The sequence below is a fragment of the Lichenostomus cassidix genome, chromosome 4, assembly GCF_008360975.1.
Source record: "Lichenostomus cassidix isolate B80296 chromosome 4, HeHo_3.0, whole genome shotgun sequence".
Classification (NCBI taxonomy): Eukaryota; Metazoa; Chordata; class Aves; order Passeriformes; family Meliphagidae; genus Lichenostomus; species Lichenostomus cassidix.
In genome coordinates this window covers 68,599,630-68,621,887 of record NC_139484.1, presented here as the reverse complement: position 1 = coordinate 68,621,887, position 22,258 = coordinate 68,599,630, and the positions used below count along the sequence as shown (strand labels likewise).

At 40.0% G+C, this 22,258-nt stretch overlaps 1 protein-coding gene across 1 annotated transcript in view; it reads right to left on the bottom strand.

The window, feature by feature from the left end:
* The window catches only part of C4H4orf50 (chromosome 4 C4orf50 homolog), an 84,516-nt gene that overhangs the window by 28,477 nt on the left and 33,781 nt on the right, over positions 1–22,258 (bottom strand). Inside the window, exons 14-15 of the mRNA XM_085059774.1 lie at positions 21,446–21,856; positions 5,228–5,348 (exon numbers count right to left, since the gene is read on the bottom strand). Of these exons, the coding sequence (XP_084915900.1) occupies positions 21,467–21,856 (390 nt within the window). The 3' untranslated portion in view covers positions 5,228–5,348; positions 21,446–21,466. The remainder of the gene's footprint in view (positions 1–5,227; positions 5,349–21,445; positions 21,857–22,258) is intronic.

Below are 22,258 nucleotides of genomic sequence, written 5' to 3'. Positions count from 1 at the left end.
AAACACTGGCATTAACTTTCCCATGAAGAGCACAACTGCTGCCTTTCAAGAGCTGGCGACAGGGCAGTGCTTTTTAGAGCAAAACTGAACTTCAAGTCATGGGGCTTCTCACCTACAACTGTGCTGCACATTTGTCTTCTCAGAAAGCAAGCCAGAAACACCAGCAGGCTGAACATTGATTTGAAAGGGATACAGAGAGGTTGAGTTTTATAAGACAGCCTGGAAAAAGAAGAAATATTAATGGCAAGATCAATGAGTTTTGTACAGCCTTTTTAGCAACATTACTCACTACACAAATTTTTCTGATACAATACTAGACCAAGCTAGTAAATGAGCACTGATCCTTTGCCCTGAAAGGAGTTTGACTTGATTGCAGCAGCAGAGATTGCAGCAGTTCACATGCTAAGTAGTATATATATATGTAATCTATTGTACATGAAATGAGGCACACCGAGGAATAGCATTGAGTTTTCTTTTAATCTATAACACAAGAGTGTCAGACCACTTGTGAGTAAGGCAGGTCTTCTTAAATCTTTACCATTTAAAGACTTTATTATCTTCTTTAGAAATTTTTGAAATATATTTTTGGCAAAGTACTTCACTGCATTAGGTTTTGGCATCTGGACTCCTGGTATTAAGAGCTCACTAGAAGTCAATAAATTGTTTATAAATTAAATCAGTTCTTGCATGCTAAACATTATTATGGTTTCAAGTCGAGGATCTTGATCTTTTAGGAAATTAAGTGTTAATGGCATTGAAAAAAAAGTTCTCTCTTTCCTGTGGGAAAGAATACTGTAATATCCTTGACATAAAAATGCTTGTATTTAACAGCCCTTGAGAGAATCTTACTCCCTTCACAGCGCCTGCAAAGGAGCAATTAGTACCTGTGAGAATTTGGCATGACACAGAAAAAAATGGTCTAGCTTATTGTAATTTTTATTGGCAGCTCCCAGCTCACTGGTGTGGGGTGCAGGAAGAGACCCCTGCAGCAGAGATCAGATGGACTGGGGGCAGAGGAACAAGATGAACCCATTTGTCACATGGCTATAGATTTTATGACATTTCCTTATTTTTTTCTCATAATTATATCACCCACACATACAGCTGACAGAGAAAGGAACCACTATCTGCAGTAGAAGAAGGTATTGAATTTCCAAGCACAGGTGCAGAGTATTGACACAAGAAACTAAGGGTCAAATGAGCATTTTTAGATCACAGACTGAATAAAATAATTCCAGATTATTAAAACATCTGGGAAAAAGGACACACAGGCAAAGCAGCATAGATAATGTCTTCACATAATTTGTTTCAAATAATACTGAGAGTTAACTCTAGCTCAGAGAAATAAACCTAATTTTGGTGTAGTTAGAGTAATAACTGCAAATGATGCTCTTAAAGAGCTGCCATGAGAGACTCAGAAGCTGCCTCAGCATCCAGAGCCTACAAAGCACAGAGCAGGCTGAGCAGGAGCAATGCTACCAAGGGCAGAAGAGTCTCATCCCACTGCTTAGCATGACTACCCTGATGTCTGCCAGGGGCTCCCTGCAGGGAGAACCACAAAGCCCAGCAGAAGCTAATGTGTGCCTGAGAATTGCTCCCTGTGTGTTGGGAACCAACCTCAGTGTGCCAGGAGAGCCCCTGAGCATCCGACCAGCTCAGAGACACTGATGAGCTCCCAAAGGAATTTCAGCAAAACAGACAGGAAAATTTATGTGCAATACCAAGTACTCTTGGCTTGTTTCACACTTTCTTCCCACAATGCTGTGTTTGGTGTTTATTTGTTTACATTGCTTCTAGAAAGTGAAGAAAGCATGAGAGCATTAGAGGTGTTCAGGGAGCAGCTCAGCCATCTCTGTCGAATTATGCAGGTCAGTGGTTGCTCCACATTAAATATTGAGAATAAATATTGTCTTTCAGCAAAGACTTGGGTTACCTTAGTACTTGCTGAACTCATGGCAGACTTGCCCAATTCCTCATCTGGATATAACCATAGCAGAAAACAAAAACAGTTAAAAAGGTGATGTGAAAAGCACATGTTTATATGATTTAACACAGGATAGATAACTACCTTTGGTAGTCACAAAGTCTTAGCTGGTTATTAAAGGGTGATCTATGTTTCATAACATCTACTTTATAATGATTTGATTAGATGGACTAAAGGGTAAATAGATCTTCTGTCAGACTTGGAGACAAACAACATAAAAGCCTCTCTGACCCGAGCACAGCTGTGGTATTCACAGGGCTGACTAGAAATTGTCCTATTAAAGCTTTCTAATACCAGGTTTCAAGCTTACTTTCTGATTCACATCCACCAATTACTGCAGAAAGGCAACAAAGTAAGTAATATATATGTAAAAAGCCCCAGTAATACATATGTAAAAATGAAAAACCCAGGCTAAGTATATTAGGCCAAATCCTATAGTCATTATTCTTCTCCCCCTCCTCCCCACATACATATTTAGGTAACTGACTCGCTTAAGCATCTTTAAATAATTAAATGTCTTTAGCATTCAGGCAACTCTCAGGCTAATTTCAAACAAAAGATACATTTCCAGGCTTTCACAAGAAGCTGCTAGCTTGGTCTGCCTGTGCCTGTGCTACAGAAAGCCACAGGAACCCCTCCGACTTGACCCAGTGTTTGCTGCATAAATGAAGTGGCACACATTCCTGCCAGCTCCCCTCTGCTTGGGGCTGTGCAGATATATCCAAATTCTCTTTTAAGTTGGTGTCTACATCTTTGGTCCATTCAGCTAATTTGGATCATTTGGATTTAATTTCAGCTTTGCATGGCAAAGTGCAACTTAATCACTAGGAAGCAGTGGATTTCAAGGGGACTGCTCAGAGAATCAGCTCTTAGTTGAAGCTGAGCAAGGGCTTCACCCATGAAACTGAAATTCCTGTTTGCAAAAAATTCTCCTGAGTATCACAGTACAAACACTGACCATAAAAACCAGACACAAACATTCGGCAACTGTGAGCAAAAATAATTCTTCAACTACTTAGTCTGATGAAACACCAACAATTTAAACAGTCTACAGATTTGTTCCTAAATTTGTGTGTCTATACTGACATCTTAAACCATGAGTCACAAGAGTCATTGTATGTATAATAAAGAAAATCAGACTACTGTTGTTCTTAATGATGCAGGACCAAGACCTTGATAAGAAGATGGAAACATCATCCCTTTGAAAGATCATAAGTCATTTCAGATAACACTTGCATAAATCCAAATGACAGGATGACTAGGAGTAGTGATGTTACACTCATGGGGACTGTGTTTAGAGAAATTGAAAGGGCAGCAAAGACACTTCTTAAAAATTAACTATTCACAGGAAGATGTTGAAGACTTGAAAAGGTACATAATTTTAAACTACAGATAATAGTAGCAGAACACCCTATGCACCCTTTATATTGCATCTATACCAAAGTAGTATAAAGAAGAGAATGTACTGAATTTATATATTGATAATAGAATGCATTTTCAGTAATTAATCAGAAAGTTATTTCAATTTTCATTAGATAAAAAGGAGGCAGGTGATCCTGACTCAGTCAGCACAGGTGTGCTGGTTAAAATGAGCACACACCTAGACCCAAGTGAGCTGCAGCAAGCACTGTCTGCTGTCCAGCCAGTTGCTAGGAGCTGTGAAAAATGGTTAACAGCATTGCAGGTCTCAAAAGGGAGTGAAATGGGGAAGAGGAATAATGTGGCAGACAGAGGAAACATTGAAAGGGAGGAAACTCTGATTTGTGAGAGGGGAAGATGGAGCAGCAGGTAAGTACTCAGACTCTCATAAGGAATCCAGTAGCATGTTTCCTCTGTGAATAGTGATCTGAGCATTCAGGCAACCAAAGGATCAAAATAGACTGTGAATTCTCACTTCTGTAGAAAAGTATCTCTTTCAAGCCTACACAAGATTTCAGTAGCTATATCAATGTAAATTACTGTGTCTGTTAATTAATATATGGCTCCTGCATGTCCCAGGTAATCAGTCTGGCACCTTTCCCAAGCACTAAATCTATTTAGAGTCATATCATCACTTAGGTTGGAAAAGACCTTTAAGATCATCAAGGTAAACCATTAACCCTGCACTGCCAAGTCCACCAGCAAACCATGCTCCATATTGTCACATCTGCACATCTTTAAAACACCTTCATACTCCACCACTTCCCTGAGCAGCCTGTCCTAGTGCCTGACAACCCTTTCTGTGTGGAAATGTTTCCCAATATCCAATCTAAACCTCTCCTGGTGCAACTTTGAGGCCATTTCTCTCCTCCTGTCACTTGTTCCCTGGGAGAAGAAACTAACCCCCACCTGGGTACAACCTCCTGTCAGGGAGCTGTAGAGAGCAATGAGGTCCTCCCTGAACCACCTTTCTCCAGACTGGTTAATACATAAATCAATATCCCATTAAAATTCCATGTCAGCTTTTAATACATTTATTTGTATTGGGTAAAAATGTGTCAACTCTTCCTTCCTAATGTAAAAGGATCCAGTGCTTAGTGCACTGCCCTTGGATTTTGATACCCTGTGTTTTGCTACAGACTATGCATGATTTTGGATTTAATCTCTCTGTACCTCTGTAAAGGAAAATGCAGTTGTATTTCAAGGGCATGGTGAAGGGGGCTAGGTTAAGACTGTGTGGATCTTGAATGCAATCAAAGCAAGCATGACACAGCTCAGAGAGGCAGGAAAATAGTTGATACAAATTGGATGACTCAGCAACAGTGCACAACCTGAGTCCTGGCCAAGTCCAAGTGATGAACCAGAACCAATGAGAGCAAGAAACCTAAATAGGTTTCTAAACTGAATAGGAAATATAAATAAACATGGTATTCCAGCTAAAAATATACAATAATTACATTAAGACAAATTTTAAACAGTTTATTTAAAAATTAATATGATGAAATTTATTTCTACTTATTTTGCTGGCTTTTTTTTTTTTTTTTTTGGTAAGGCAACAGAATAGATTATATGTCAGTGACCATTGTGCAAAAAATGACAGATGTGGGTTTGTCACCAGAAATGGTTCTATTGATTTTATTGAGTGTTACAAGATCGATGTGCAGTATTTGAAATCTAACACTCCTAAAAATTAGCATGGAGGGTTTTCTCTATCTAAATGAAACAAAAAGAGACAAAAACCCCCAAAATAAAAGCATAACAATGAAATAGAACTTATTTACTGTCAAGATAAAACATTAAATGTTCATTTTTTATTGATCCTACCTTGCATTCTGCACTGTAAGTTACTGCAACATCCTAGTTCATCATCACCTCTGAACCAAACATCAGGATGCCTCTCTCCAGTGTTAAATAATATAGACCAAACCAACTGGTAAACTCATCCCTGGAGAGAAAACAAAAGTCATACAGCAAGAACAGTGTTTTCATTAGCTTTTCCAATCACTGACATAGTGTAAAAGCAGGCATTGGAGCTTTTATTTTTAGTGAGGAAAGTCAATTTAACAGTGTCCCCAGTCCAGCACAACATTTCATCTGAGTTTGTACTATTAAGTCAATTGTTGCCCCCCTGGCCAATACAACATTCCAGTTACAATGCAACTTTAGCACATGCTTTAAATGCTTTGGTTCAACGAGGACACAGCTTTCTAGGATCAATCACTCCTGATCAACACTGTGATTTTCCCATATTAATTCTATATTTTGGAGATTAGCAAAACATTACTCATGCCAGTCACTATCTTCAGCATTAACTAGGCAGTCTAATAAAATCTGCATTAAAATATTGCATCACACGTGGTAGTAAAATTATTTCAATGAAAGGGGACTTTTGATTAACAGACAAAATAGTGAATGAAAAGAAGCAGGAGTAATAGAATAGGATGGAATAGAAAAACAGTATCTGAAATAAATAGCTACTAAATTCACAATGCAGGGATGTGAGAAACACAGCACTTCAACCAGAAAAGGCTGACTGAATTTCTTAATATTCAGCAGTTGAATGAGTGGGCATTTGGGTAGAAATGTGACCTAAAGACATAAAGACTTTGGCTTTAAAAGTTCTATCAGAATGAGAAGCAACTGAAAAGGCAAGAGGAAGCCTGGAGATGTTAATTGTGCATACACAGCTTAAAAGGGTTGACAAGGAAAGACTCTCATTCTGTTGTTCCTATTTACTTTGTCCTGCACTGTGGTAAACTGAGACAATAATATGTGAAACCAAGGATTTCCAGAATGCAAAATACTTTGGAGCTCTACAGGAGACAGAACATGAGAAATGTCAAGTATATCAAATGGAAGTACTTAACTGAAATGCAAAAAAAATAGGTGTCTATTTCATAATTTAGTTTACCATCCCACTACTTATCCTCTGTTCATATGACAAGGAACGCAGATTGCAGTAGCAGTTATACCTCCAAAAGTTCTCCTGTGCTCTCAAATTGGCCCAATCAGTACTCTTTCTTAATTAAAAATAGAGAAAAAAATAGTAAGTGACCATTTACAATAAAGACTGAAATTTTGGAGGAGAGAGGTTTTTTTTCAAAAACGTTTACATACGACATGAAATGGTCTTGGAAATTTGATTTCAACAGCTTAGAGTAAACAAAGATGCTGCTTGCTAGAGAGATCCTTGTGCAAACTTTACACTCTAAAGTGAAGGCTGATTCATGGGTAAGACTACACCTAAGTGGAGAGGGAAACCAGGAATGACAACTACGTACTGATTGGTAACAAGTTCTTAACAAAGTGGTTCTTAACATGTAACTAAGTGGTGGGACTCCTTTCCATGGAATACTGCAAATAGAAATAAGTTTAGGCGGGTTTGAGAGAGACTTGACAACTTAATAGAAGGAAAATCCATCAAGGTTCACTGAATTAATAGAAACCAACTCTGCTTCAGGAAGTCCTTGAGCAGAAAATGATGAAAGACCTGGAGAGGACTAGTCTGCCCCCCTCCTCTTCCCCGAGATACCTGCTTTCATCTGCTGGCTCTTTTTTTATGGATCTTCCTTTTCTGACAATAAGAATATTTCTGTCCTATTTACAAACAAGTTTCCTTTCTCTAAGCATAAGAAACAGCACAACAATCTGGCTGTTTGGCTTAACTAGCTGTATTCTAGTTTATGCCTGAAAAAATACATGGGGAGGTAATTTTGCAAGTAAGAATAAAGCTAATTTTTAGGAAATCGTGTCTTACAGAAATTTGAATGCTGTAACTTATTTGCTCTCAGGATGTCCATGCCAATGTCAGCATGTTTAGGGGTACCACACAGGCACAACTTGCACCAGCCCTGTCCTGCCACAACTCAGCATCAGCAAAGCTCCTTTTGTCAGCAGTAGCCACTGCTGTCTCATAACTAAAAGGTCTGAAAAAGGCCTAAAGTAAATTCTTAATGATGCTGCCCACTTTAATAACTCATTAAGGGCAGAGATATTAGCCAGATCCAACTGTCACACATCACCAGGATTGAAAAAGCCATGATCTGTCTGGCTAAAATCTTAGAAAGCACAAAGAGAGCTCCAAGGGCTCTGGCAAAGGAAATTTCAGCTGGCTGTTTAACTCGTGTTAGCTAACCAGAAACAACTTCTGTCTCATTCTAAGATTCTTTCAGAAGAAGACATAAAGAAAATTCACAACTGCAACTGAAGTGACACAGAAGTAACCAACATCAGCTCTCTCCATGGGAAACCAGGTGTTGCATTTGTCACAGCTGAGAAGACTCAGCTGAAAACATGTTGTCACAGGGTTTCTGTAGCAGACAGGTGACCAAACAAAATGAAAGGGAATTCCTGCCTAGGCAACATCTGTTTCTTCATTTGGACCCATTCTCTCCCTCCCCCAAGCAGTCCTTCAGCACCTGGGCTCAGCCAGGCACATGTGCTTTCCCACCTGAGCCAACCCACCTGAACATTCCTAATTCTGGCTGTTTGCTGGGGAGGGACAAAGGCCTCCAGCATGGTGGGACTGAGCTTCACGAGAAAAATGTTTGCATTGACTGTGTCAGCCACAAATTCTTGAAACTCTGGGGAACAGAAGGAGACTCCACATTTCCTCCTTTTTTCCCTATTTTGAAGAACAGCCTAATGCACCTCATGGCAGTTGCTTCTTTAAATGCATCTATAAGAAATCTAACAAAAACTGGGTTTTCTCCCTTTTAATTACTACATGAGCAACATACACACAAGACAACCCAGAGTTAGAGTTCACCCTGAATATTATTTTGGTTATTTTGCTGAAAATGCTCCTTTTGTACTTTTATGATTTTTTCTCATATAGATCATTTAGCAGTATAAAAAGACTTCCATCCCTGAAGGAAGCTGTTCATATCCTCACCACAAATCATAATGTTTCTGGCTTTAACTATATTTTACTGAAGAATTACATGGGTGCTAAGGAATTATGTATATTTATAGGATTTATAAAACTTAATCATCAGAATTGAGAAACAAGGATTCACATGCAAATCTTTTGTCCTTCCTAACCCACATTTCCCTGTTTTTCTTTTAGTGCTTCTGCTTCAATACAACTTCATCTCTTTTTCCACCAGCCTCTGCTTCTGTTCCTGGATAGATTTGTGTTTCCATCATTTCTTGTCTTAAAGCATTTTACTCTTCTTCTCACTTCCTTTAAAATGAGTATGAAAGAAAATTCTAGCCAACTCAGCTCATTAGACTTAAATCCTTCGTAATTTCACTGTGGCTTGTGGACTACATGACTAACTAAACTGCCTGTCACCAGAAACCTGGACAAACACTGTTTTTCATCACCTCCTGTCACCATGACAGTTATGAGCACTCCTGAAGGAGACAGACAGTCAAGACAGCATGGAATCCTTTTTTTTCAAGCTAAATCCTTTGTTTTCAGCCACAAGAAATGTCAAACCTTCTCAGCAGAGAGAAGATCTGTATCACCTCACTGGGAAAAGCTTGTGTTTGGGGCTCTGGTAGGTGAGCCCTGGCAAGCCCTCCCTTCCCACATCAGATGCAGGCTGTGAAAGAGGCAAGTGCCTTCCTAGCAGCTGCTGTGACATGGCTCTGTTCACTGGTGCAGATTGTTAAAGGTCAGAACAAGGGAAAAAAACCTATTTTCTGGAAGTTATGACTTGTCTTTTGGATTGCATATGCCAAACATGAGTGTTATGGCCTGGACTCACTTCAAGTCCACCGTGCAAGCAGGCAGAGCTTGCTCTCTCTCAGGTTACTCGTGTCCACTCTACCAACAAGCAGACAGGACAATGGAAAAAAAAATAAAGCACTGAAATCCAAAAGCCATAACTCACCAATGAAATATGTAATTGACAAGACACTGAAATCCTCTGAGGACCACAGCCTTACTGAACTTTAACTGAATCAGGGTAAGCCTCTGCTGAAATTGGAGTGTAATCACCCTTCTCAGACTTCTTTAGATCACAAGTACCTGCAAGCTGGAGGTCTCAATATACAGCTGTTTGATAAATATGAAAATTAGTAAGAATTCCAGGTGCAAAATGCTAAGGAGCAATTGCTGCTAAAATCACAGCTCTGGTACTGAATTAGTGCATTTGGAAGCCATCTGTGCTCTTACAGATCTGATTACAGGTGGCAATTTTGCTGATAGTGCAAATGATTATCAGTGGCAGGAAAAAAAAGCTGGTTTAACTCTGAACTGTGCTGTGGATGAATTTGCAATCAAGCTCTCTCAGCACATCTACCACAGCAGACCAAAAAAGAGAGAATAATCCATATCCATGGCCTACTGGTAACAAAAGGATGAAGGAGGTGTGGCCCTAAAACACCAGGCAGTAATTCATATCCTTTTCCTAAGCTTTGCACCTTTCCTTGGCTCCAGGCAGTCACACAATGTCCCATTTCTGCAGGATTACATCACATGGGTTTGCCAAAGGAAAAAAATTCCACATTTGTTTTTCATGAAGGAAAGAGGGTTATCCTCTTAAACTACAACTGTTTCTTCCTGCTTTCATATGCAGGGATATTAGAAAGAGATTTTCGTACTTTTCAAAAAGTTTTAGACAAAAGCACTTAAAAAAAAAATTACGATGCAGAGAACAGAATCACTTTTCAAATAAAAGTATTTCAAGGAAAAAGCCATCAATGACTATGTGCTCATTGCCCTTGGGTACCTCATGACATTTTGGGAGGGAAGAATTCCTGCTGGAATGACTGTGCTCAGCGAGGGCAGCAGGGCACAGACCTGTCTGCCTGCTCAGGCTGCCCAAAGTGAAGCAGCTCTGATGTTTTGCCTCTGATACACAAGTCTCAATAAAAGCTAATTAAAAATGTTACAAATGCAGAAGATCCCGGGGCAGTGGCAAAACCACAGCATTAACAATGAGAATCACCTCATTGTACTAAGACAACAATTTCTCTTTGGCTGGCCAAGATGACATTACAATTTTAATGACCCTTATAATGTTTAGAATGCTTCACTGTTGTAGAGGGAGAATCCTGAGGTAGAACTTCCCTAATTTACAGCAGAGCTTGCATGATTTGTATCCCACAATAGCCTGGAGTCACGCTTGTAGACTTCCACTCCTCCAGCACGGTCAGGCCCAGAGGAACAAGGATAATTCTGGTCTCATTACAGCTTACTTGCTTTCTGCTCTGACAAGCAAGGTTTCTTTTGGTTTAGTAACTTCACTAGTACCTATCCATACAGAATAATGGGAGCCTTTCCCCTCTCTTACTGATTTCTGGGAAAGAAAAAAAAAAAAAAGAAAATATTCAACCCACATCCCCACCCACCCAGGAATTAAGACTTAGAGGATCTAAAATAAATGAAAGATGAACACCATGTTTGTAAATGTAACAATGTATGTCCATATGGAAGGAAAAGCTATAAACTGTCCTTTTTTGTAAAAGAAACTCAACAGATTGCCTAGAAATAGACAGCTCCTGTTCCCTTTTAGGGAGGGAAGCAAATGCCATCCAGATGGAAATTATCAAATGGATCAAACAGCTACATTTTATTCCCAAATGATCTTTGTTCTACTTATCACTCATTATACCAGGAAAATTATTTTTGCTAGAGCCCAAATATGGTAAAAAGAATATTATTTATTATATATTTGTTCAAAATATTCTGTATGGAAGGCTTCCCTGATGAGATATCGATCTTGACACACAAAAAGGGTGAGAAGAAAAGTGTCCTTCCTAATGAGAACATTCATTTAAGATCTGTGGAATCTGTTAATTCCCATTAAGCCCTGACTGTCCTTGCAGCAGTCAGATCTGCAGCCACTTGCTGATGCCCAGGGTGATGAAATGCCCCTCAGCAGCCCTGTCACTTGCCAGGTTTTACAAAGGGAAATGTTACCAAGTCCCAGTGAAACAACATTGAGGTTCTTTAGCTACTTTTATTTATACCAGCCAATGGATAAATACTCCAACTGTATAATTGCATTGAATAAAACCCAAATTTAAAAGTCACAAAGAATCCTCATTTTTGGCCCTCAGTGGATATGTAGGGCATATATAATCAAATCCAACAATTTAGGGGACATTTTCAAAGACATAAGAGGCGTTGCTACCTAAAAGAAAGGCAATGAAATCTGAACTCCTAATTCTTTCTTACGACTTTGAAAAATCTCTGTAATATTTCATGTGATAAAAATCACATTTGTTTAAGCATATCCTCCTATAAATTACTGATTATATATATGGATAACTATCCTATTCTCTTATATAAACTCTGGCTCTTTAATTATACTATGATCTTCTTTTAGCCTGAAAACCTAGAGCAGCACAAGTGCAGTTTTATGTGAGGACATAAAATGTTTAACAGCTGTGGCTGACTGACAGGATTAGATCAAGAGCATCTAATCTAACTGGGCCATGTAACACTACCTTTTATTTCACATTAATCATTGAACACGAGTTCAGCTGTGTCATAGCTCTATCAAGTGGGACTATAAATTAGGCAATAAATTAGAAATCGATTTTTTAATGGTGTGATCACTAACAGATAACACTGGGTTCAGGTGCAGCAATCCAAAAATACAAAGGATCCCACAGCTCCATGAGCACTGATAATCAAGGAGGACTTCAACAAGCAGATTCAGATATTTTGTACAACACTGTGACTTGGTAATTAGTCCCAAAACAGTCATTCTGGAGCAGGAAGAAGTCCCCAATATAAAGCTTCCAGAGTATGCAGTTAAGACACACAAAACAGTGTATTGCTACAACCTCTGCTCAGCTGAGAGCTCAAAAGCAGTAATTCATAATAAGTCATATATCATGAGATTTCTAATAAAACTTACAGACAGGACAATGTCTTCTAAGGGAAAAGCTAGGCTAGAATAATAAAATACAAATGTTTTTACATTTTAAAAGGGTTAGATTTATCCACGACAGAAGTTATTACTCTTAATAATATTGCTAAGGCAATTGTCTTGTTCATATCCTATTTGTCTATAAAATTGACAGTGTACTACTGTAGTACTGCAGAAGACAGTATGTTTATTTCAAAACAGACAAGGAGTGTTGGTTTTCATGCTAAAGTTTAGATTTTTTTTTCCCTAAGGACCACGACTAAGCTGAGGCAAAACCTTCTTCTCAGAATGGTTTATTAAACTGAAAGATGTGTCTTGACAATCACATTATTCTTTCCCCAGTACCCAGTTTGCCAGTGCAAAGAGCAGCACTCATTCTTAGCTGACATGTCATCTTCAGTAGACTTGCAGGACTCTGAGCAATTGCTTTTAATTTAGCAACAGCAGAAAACACTTCCCTCCTGCACACTCTGCAAAGCTCCCAAGGAAGCATACCAACAAGGAATTGTTTTAATATCACCTTACTTAGGACACAGAAATTAAGAAGAAGAACACAAAAGAGGTCAGAAGGCCTCTAAAGGAAACACATGTGCTTAGGTGATTTCCCAGGAGAATTACAGTGCTGCAGCCACTAATCCACTGCAGAAAACCCTCCACAGCTCAGGCTGAATCCACGTGTTTGAATACACTATTTTATAAGCTGCTGCCCTCTGTTCTGCACTGTCCTCTTTTACACTATTCAAGAGGAAACACACAAAAGTGGAGTGCACAGTTCACAAATAAAGAACAATGGATCTGGCTTATTATTATGCAAAAGCTCCCGAGTATCAGCACTACACCTGGCATATGTTCAATGCCTTGCTTGATGAATGCTGCCCCTGATCTCCTGGGGCCTTGGGAGAATCTGTCAGGTCAACAAGGCTGCAGATCTGCATGCACATTTTATTTCCTGTTTAATCCACTTATAAACTGGTACCTAAATATCTTATACTGCATACAGAGTTTGTGACAGTAAATTAAGACAAAACCATACAGTTAATCCAAGCTGTAAGTACAAAGGAAAAGTCCTCAGGCAGAATATTAAAAGAGAAAAAAAACAACAGAACAACACAAAAGAGAGGTTTCCAAGTATTAATGTCAATGTTCTCTTCTATGAAGACCTCTCTGGTGTTCAGAGCAGTCACCTAGGACACAGGAGAAAGACTGCAAGTGTTTGTCCTGCTAAGCACCACCAGGTCACCACAGCCAAGCCCCACATGACCTTGGTCACTTCACCACTAAAGTACTTTGTGCAGGGATCACCTTCCCTTTTTCCTGCAGTGTAGACCTGACATCTGAGGTAGTTCCATTCCACTCATCTTTATAGTCAGTGAGTTGAAAAGGCAGATCATCTTGCCTATTTTAGACCTACATTATGAGATTACTCCTGTCCTGTAAATCAAGCAATGACTTCTCACCATGACTGCAGGAACCATAGGAGACTAACTCAGATTTACACACATTCCAAGGAATCCCAGTCCTCGGAGCATGACTTAAGCTTAATTCCTAAACACATGGTAACCAACTCCCTGCCAGGGAGAAAAACACCTGACAATCACTGCTTGAAGGTCTGCAGTTTTGGCTGAGCTGTAAGCAATAAAGAACTTAATTCTGTAGCCTAATAAAGATGTCATGTCACCAGAGAAGAACCAGGGAATGTTGAATCAATTGTCTGTCCACATGAAAAAGTTAGTGCAAATGGCACTCTCAGAGTCATCTCTAAGGGGGACAACAGGAATGTGCTGCTCTGGGAAAGATACAGATGTCAGATATAATAGAATCACAGCATTACACAATATTATGAGTGGGGAGGGACCCAGCAGGACCATAAATGTCCAACTCCTGGCCCTGCACAGGATAGTTCCAAGAATCACACCACATGCCTCAGAGCATTGTCCAAATGCTTCTTGAACTCTGCCAGGCTTGGAGTTGTGACCACTGCCCTGGGGAGCTGTTCCAGTGCCCAAACACCCTCTGGGTGAAGAACCTTTCTCTAATATCCAACCTAAACCTCCCTGACACAAATTCAGGCCATTCCATCGAGCCCTGTAGCTGGTCACCACAGAGCAGAGATCAGTGGCTGCCACTCCTCTTCCCCTCCCAAGGAAGATGTAACTTGAATGAGATCTCCCCTCAGTCTCCTCCTGGCTGAACAGACCAAGTGACCTAGGCTGCTCCTCACAGTTTCCCCCTCAAGGCCCTTCACAATCTTTCAGCCCTCCTTTGGACACTCTCTAATAATTTTATATGTTTTTTTTATATTGTGGTGCCCAAATCTGCCCCACAGGATGTCACCTGATCTTGCTTTCACTGCTCATACACCCTCCTTTTCTGCCTTATCTCCAAAGGAAAACCCCTGCTCAGCAAAGCCAGCCTTCTGCCTTGTCTGCTTGACTTGAGACATTTAGGAATTGCCTGCTCCTGTGCCCTTAGGAGGTGGTGCTTAAAAACTGACCAGCAGAGATGGACCCCAGCACCTGCAAAAGCTTTTTCCCAGGGGACCTCACTCACTAGTTCCCTGAGCAGTCTGAAGCCTGTTCTCCTCATATCCAGGGCTGAAGTTTTGCTAGCACTTTTCCTCCTGTTTAAAACCAGAGATTTTAAACTCAATTGCTTCACGTGGCCAGGACAGCCACCAACCTCCACTTTGCTCAAGATCCTCTATGTTAACAAGCAGCAAATCAAGGAGGGCATCTTTCTTAGTCAGCTTTCTTATGATTTACAGGAGTCTCTTAGTTCCTCAAAGAACAATTCATCAGCATCAACAGCTTGGCTAGGCAGTCTATAGTAGACTCACACAATGACATCCACATTATTTGTTAACAAATTGTATGTTTTTCTGGCTCTCCTAAGCATCATCACACAAAGTACTTTCTGTTCTGAACCTGATTCAGTCCATGTAACAGACTGGGATTCTTGTCCACACCAGCTGCAGCTTCATTTCTTAGGTTTCAAAACCCTGAAGGGGTCACTGCCTCCAACATGCTCTCCAACACTCACCCAGGGCCAGCCACCTGCCACCCCCACTAATTCTCCAGAATTAGTGCACAGCTCCTTCTGTGGTCATCTACTCTTTCACAGGTTCATTGTGACAGAAATGGTTTCTGGTTGTGCTCACCAGCAATAGCATACAGACAGGATACTTCTGCCTTGCAGAATGATGAGGCATCCGGATCATACAGGAGCCATATAAAGTAGATTTGTTATTTATTTGTGCCAAGCTCAGGTACTTCAAATGTGCCAGTCTGCTCATTCATAAACAGTTGTTTGCAAAAGATCCACCAACCACAAAAGTTCTCTAATTAACTGTTAATTCAGCAGCCACATCATACTGGTTGGTCATACCAGCACAGAAAAGGCACATAAAATTGTAAGAGTAGCAGGGATGAGCAAAGCCCAGTCCCTCGCTCTCCACACAGCAGGTACATTACAGAGTGCACTTTCTCCTACAAATCAGCTCCTCTGAGAGACAAGAACAGCCTTGTGTCCCCAATCGAAGCTCTCTGTGCAAATAGTCACAAATCATCTGTACCCTCCAGCTAGGCAGCCTCACCCCTACATTTTAAACCCCTTGTGCCAGAAGGGACTCTCCACAGCCAGCTGGAAATAGAGATGTGGCTGCTGAGAGACAGAGTCCCCAGCCCACAGATGGGAAAACAGGGAGGCAGCACTCAGCAGATGGTGGGGGCAAGGGGCAGCCACGTCCTCCCTTTTTAGCTGCAGTTTTCAGTGAGGGCGAGAAAGAATCACTCACAATTTTCAGCCTTGGAGCCACATTACAGAAGTCAGAAACGTGCTCCAGGTGCTTCCCCCTTAAAGGAGGCTTTGCCAGCCAGCCATATGCTGAGAAGCCACTCCAAAGCTTCCAAATTGTCTGAATACAACTAATAGAAGTCCAACCCAAACGAACTCCCAACAATCCTTTACTGAAACTCCCCTTTGCTCCATGTTCTCACACCATAATCAAAAACACAGTGACTAGGCAGAACAGGTAACATCTTAATTTCTGAGTAATCACTGATTAAATAATTTCAGTAACCCATGAAAAAAAGAATTCTCTCTCCATCCTTGGATATTTGACCTGGTTCATGTATACCTTGAACACAGTGTCAGTGCCTGGGAAGCCAGGCTCACAGCTGCTCTGGATCACCAGCCTGAAACTGAGCTGCTCTTGCACCCTACTGAACCTGACCCACCATCTGTAACAGGATCCTCTAGCTCTTTTTCCTTTCATTTTCTTTTTTCTCTCTTTGTTTGAAGAGCTGCTTACTTCACAAGTCATAGCTTCTTCTCTCAAGAACTTGCCACACTACATGAAGATTTCCAAAGGCAGATAGTTTACCTTACATGAAATAGGACAGTGGCCACAGCTCAAGAGACCTTTAACAAGGGTGCAAGTCAGTATGGCTCCCACTGTGGAGGCTTGACACTTTCCCTGGTGATGCCTCTTACTCAGTAAAGGTTCAATGGTTTATGCATATAAAAGCAAGACAAAATTGTCAAAAAATATTTTATACAACCACTGATCTTTTTTCTTCCACTCTTTCAGCAGCAAAAGAAACAACAAGAAATCAGTCTCTTCTCTTGTCATTACTTGTATTTGCTAATCCTGAGAGAGAGGAAAACAAAAAGAAAAAAAAAATGACCTGCAGAAAATCACTTCTCCTCATTATTTTAAACCGTATTTATTTATGCCAAACTGCATGCAATTATACATATATATAGGTGTATATATATGCACATCAATATTTTATACATATTTATATGTAAATGAACACATTATTCTATGGTTCCCCGTTATCCTGACTGATAGGATGATCAGACCCACAGACTGCAGAAAGACTATATTCCTAGCTAGATGTAATAGGCCATTGTGTCTGAAATATTCAATTTTCTGTCCTAGTCTTTGTTGTTTTCCTAATTCCCAAGAACAAGCTATCATGAGAAGGATGGATGCTACTCAAAGCTACCAAGTGCCTGACCTGATGAGAATACATTTGTGCAAACAGATGTATGAGGTTTTTTTGTTTAATCAGGCCTTAAGAGAAAGGTTTGCACTGCAGAAATCTTTCATGCATTATCTGGTTTTAATTAGGGGCTTTAATATCCATCAGCTTACGGGCTCAATGAAAAGGCTGTTACTAAGAAGGTATTAGATAGTGCTTTTACAATTGCTACTCAAAAAAAAAATACAAACAAGGATTCTTAGGGACTAGAGAAAATTTAATCATGGCCAACTTGTTTTTGTTCTGACTCCTACAAATACCACTCTTGAGCATGAAACTGAGTGACCACAGACTGAACATAAGACCCAATCTCCAAATTTCCTATGGGCATGAATGATTTTCATCACACAAGGCAAGCAACACCTGGGGAGTGACAGGCTTCAGGAGCAACCCTTCTGCATTTTCTACAAATGGTTAATATACAGAACCTAGAGTATCCTGGTGTCTTTTACTTGAAAGACACCGAGTTTTGATCTTTCCTATTTTCCTGTGCCTTCCCAGCCTCCTCCAGTATATCAGTTCTCAAAAAGGAAAATAGAACATGTTCCTTCTACTGATTCTGATCAAACCATTTCTGTTGTAGACATTCCTAAGATGTAGTGGGCAACTTTACCTTTTTAACTTGCATGATGAATCCTTTCTAGCTAAGTGAGACTGCATGCACAGCTGAGTGTAGACAAAATACAGGGCAACTTTTATGATTTTTTAAAAATATTATGAATGCTATTTTCCTGAAAAATAAGAGAAATAGAAGTAGGCTAGTGCAGGAATTGCACTGACTAAAGAGAACTCTTTTAAAATATGCATGATTTGTCATTATAGGTGTTCTGTTTCTTTTCATTTGAACATAAAAACTGGCATTACATTCCCTGTTTATGACCTCTCCTACCAGTGAAGAGAAAAAATAGGTAAAGCAAAACTGCAGGAGAATTATTAGTTTTATTTAATTTCAGGAAAATGCTTGTTCAGTGTTGGAAGAAAGTGATGGATTTTTTTTCACCTTTCACAGGAGAAAGACTATTCTTTCCAGGGGTTTTTGATTCTCAGATTCCAATTCCTCCCCCATAGTGGGTACAGATTACTCTACAGTGCATTTGTAGTCTAAGGTACACTGCGAGTTTCCTTTTTAAGTTTATCTTCCACACAGCCTTTAGAAAGCACTATGCACTATTTCAGGTTATACCTTCCATATAATTCTATTTTGAAGTAATACTTCTGTTAAAACTAGAGACAAAATATATAGCTTTGCTGTTAAAAAAGAGATATTTTGATTTCAGTATTAGGTACCTCAAGTCTAGAAAAAAGAACTGGGCAAATATTGTCTAAATACGTTAATAAATACTCATTTGATACTAAGTATTGATCCTAGAAAATAGTTTCCTGTGCTGTTTCAAGCTTTGGAAGTGGAACAGTCTGACTGGGGAGCAGGCTCAGCGAGCATCTGTCAGTAGGAAGCATCCTGTCATCCAGCTTCCTCCCAAGTACCCTCATCATCCAGACAAGCACAGATAATGCCATTTGACTCATGCAGTCCATGGATGGCAAACAGCAGACCACAGGTGATTCAACAGAAGCCAATTCAGATGTGCTCTGCAAGCACATTGCTACTGATCACCCTCAATTTAAAAAAACCCCAACAGATAATTTACAGAATAAGGGCCAAACTTCATTATCCTGTATGACTCACTGAGCAAGCTCAGACTCCCAAAGGACCTCAGCTCAGCAGGACACCAGTACAGGAACCATCTGGTCCAACACTGTACATTTTGGGTCAGGTTCCTATAAATGACCATGCATAAAGTACTGGAAGGGCTTTGTTTGATGGTGCAATGTATCATCTCATCTTCTTGTAGATCAATTAGTGCATAATTATTTGGTATGATCTAACTATCACTTCTCATTTGTCCATTCAGTGGTGTGAAAAAAGGAGCAGGACAGAGGTTTAAAAGAGACAACCTTTAGCTGACTCACCTTTTCCAGTGCTGCTGCATGCAGCTCCCCAAACTGATTTCTGCTAATTTATTGCCATTCCTCCACTGTAGTGTCCAAATTCATATTTTTAGTTAAGAAAAACAAAGAGCAGCTGAAACAGCTGGCCAAAATGTAACTGTGGTATCTGCACATCTTTGAACAATGCTTTGTAGTAGTAACAGTGGATGCCTTAAAAAATTAAAACCTCAAGAGGCTACAGGATTTTAACTGAAATCTGTGACTTTGAAGCAAAGGTACTAAGTGCCAGCACAGAATCCATTTGCTGGATGAATTGCTTGAGTCCATTTTGAATTATAGTGCTTCAGTGGAGGTAATATCCTTGCAAATGTCTGTTCTTCCATCTATAACTCTGTGTCTGCAGCTCTTGTGCAGGAAATTATTAGTTCCAGCAGGAGGAAGAATGGGGCCAAATAACCTAATTAGCTTAAAATGTAGCCTGAACACTTAAAATAAACCACACTTATCTGTGATAGAAAGGGACTGGACTGACAAAGGCTTAATTTCATGGGAAGTTACTATAGCCCCAAACACAAAGTAGATAGCTTCACTAGGATAACATAGACTTATTATTGTATTATCACAGGGTATTGTTATTAATGTCCTTATTATTAGCACACTTCATGCATTGTGATCTGACCTCAGACTGAACTACCAGGCCCTGTATTTTACTGTCAGCAAGATAAAGCTCCAAGAAGTTCTCACGAAGGCTAATTTTTAAAGCATCATTTTATCAATGTAAAAGTTACATGTTTAAGTATTCACAAGTGGTTTTGCACATGAAAATATCTTAATGCTTGACAAGGCAGCTGGCGGCTGGAGAGCAGGTGTATCTGTCTTCAGAAGTTCTGGCCAGGCTTCAGGAAGAAGAGAAAGACACATAAAAGCAAAAGCCCACATCTTGGAATCTCACTGGTGCCTCCTGCTCAGGCAGCACTCAACAACATTGCTTCCAGGGACTGTTTCCCTTGGCATCTGGTGTGTGTTTTCTAAAGATATGTTGGATGAAGAGCAATTCAGTTACTGCTGTAAGCAACTGCACTGCTACCTTCCTGAGTAATTGAAGGCAGGTTTCCACAATAAAGTGTGAGTGTCTGCATTAATATTTCATCAAAACCAGTCATTTTATTTCTGGCTTCTGAAAAGCAGCATCAAACAAGTAGTAACATACTATAAACCAAATGGGGTAATCAGTGGAGGCAGAGGAAAAATGCAGAACTGTGCCATGTATTACTGTGTGTGAATGCCCTTTTCTAATAAAAGTGATTAAAAATGATGATAAAGATATATGAATAACGGGTGTTTTCTGTTACTCATATATCTTTATCATCCTTTGGCACCCACCAAAGGCTCCTGCAGCCCAGACCACAACTATTTCTGAGGCACACTGCAAGGAAGCACTGTCCCAACCCAGCACTGCAGCCACTTCTCCCTGAGGCAGGGGTTTGGCAGCACAGGTTGCAGTCTGAATTATCCATGTTATCCATCCCATGAACTCAGATGTTACTGCACCCATGATGCCCATTCAGTCCTCTGAACAAAGTGGCTGTGGAGATGTCCAGGAAAATTACTAAAGCTAAGCTGTGATTTGTTACTTAAAAGCAACAATTGAAGGATGCTATTTTACAGATACTAACCCCTACAGCAATATATTGAGTATCCTGCTGTAGTTGGACCTATTTAAAAAAAGGGACAAATTTTGAAAGAGCATCCCAAGACAAAAGAAACACAGCAAAATTACCCTCTGATTTTTGTAAAATTAATTTCTAGGAAGTCCATGACACTATGTTTCCTGAAGTCCCAAAGGAAACAGTCATGCAAGGGAGATGTTCTTTCAGAACTTGCCACTGCACACTGAAAAAATAGGTTGTACATAAAAGCAAAAGTGATTTAATAGATTGTTTCACATTCTCAGTTAAAAGAAAAGCAAATCATCAACAAAAGGTGAAACGAAAATGAGGAGATGGCCTGGCTAAAGAAAAATCCGTGTGTTTCAGTGATCTCAAATGTTCTATGAAATTTTGGTCATAAAAAGTATCACAGATCTTTTCCATGTAAATGTTCCAGTCATCTCAAACTAGTTCCTAGGCCATGCTAACTAGCAAACCACCTTTGTGTTAAAAAAATTATTAGTACTTTTGTATCAATGGGAAAAATCACATAGCTAAGTTGTTTACCTTGTTTTATTTCTGCAGGTTTTATTCTTTCCCATGCAGCTGATTTCTCCCCATAGGATATCGACCTTTATTACTTGCTGACAACACGTCTGGCAAATAGCTTTCTGCTGTGGTAGCTGAGGTAGAGCCATCTGTTTTTTCTCTAGAGAGCCATGCCTTATTCATAATGGCATTTTTGTGCTTCATTCCCTGGGGAATAGCACCTGCATGCTGATTTCCTGTTTGACCCCAAAATACATCACCACGTTGTGACAAGCAGTCCCTCCCCTCGGTGGCCCAGGACACACCAGGCTCCAGGGGCACTGCAGCATCCTTCATCCCTGACAGCTCAGGACAAGGGCCTTCCCCGTGCATCAGGGGCAGGCTGAGACCAGCCCATGGACTGGAGCTGGAGGGGACAACTGCAGCCATCTGAGGAGGAAAGAACAGAAACCTTAACCTTGGCTGTCCCAGTGTGTTTTTATGGAAACAGGCTGCTCTATGCACTGTGGCTGATTTCAGCTGTAGCTTCCCTTATAATTGTACAAGAGGCTCGTGTCCTGCCTTCACTGGGATTTAATTAAAGCTCATATGATTTATAAAAAAATATAATCTCTGAGTTCATGAAGATCAGATCAATCAAAGAGCTACTTGCATTCTGATCTTCATAACAGTTTTCTTTTATGGCCATATTTTCATTGGTCTTTTTTATGTGTGAGGGTGAGAAAGAGAAAAGGACCAGGAAACTCGATTTGAACTGTTAAAAATATCTCCTAGACTAAGTAACATGTTATCAGAATTCTGAGTCACCATTTCATTGCATAACAAATTCCT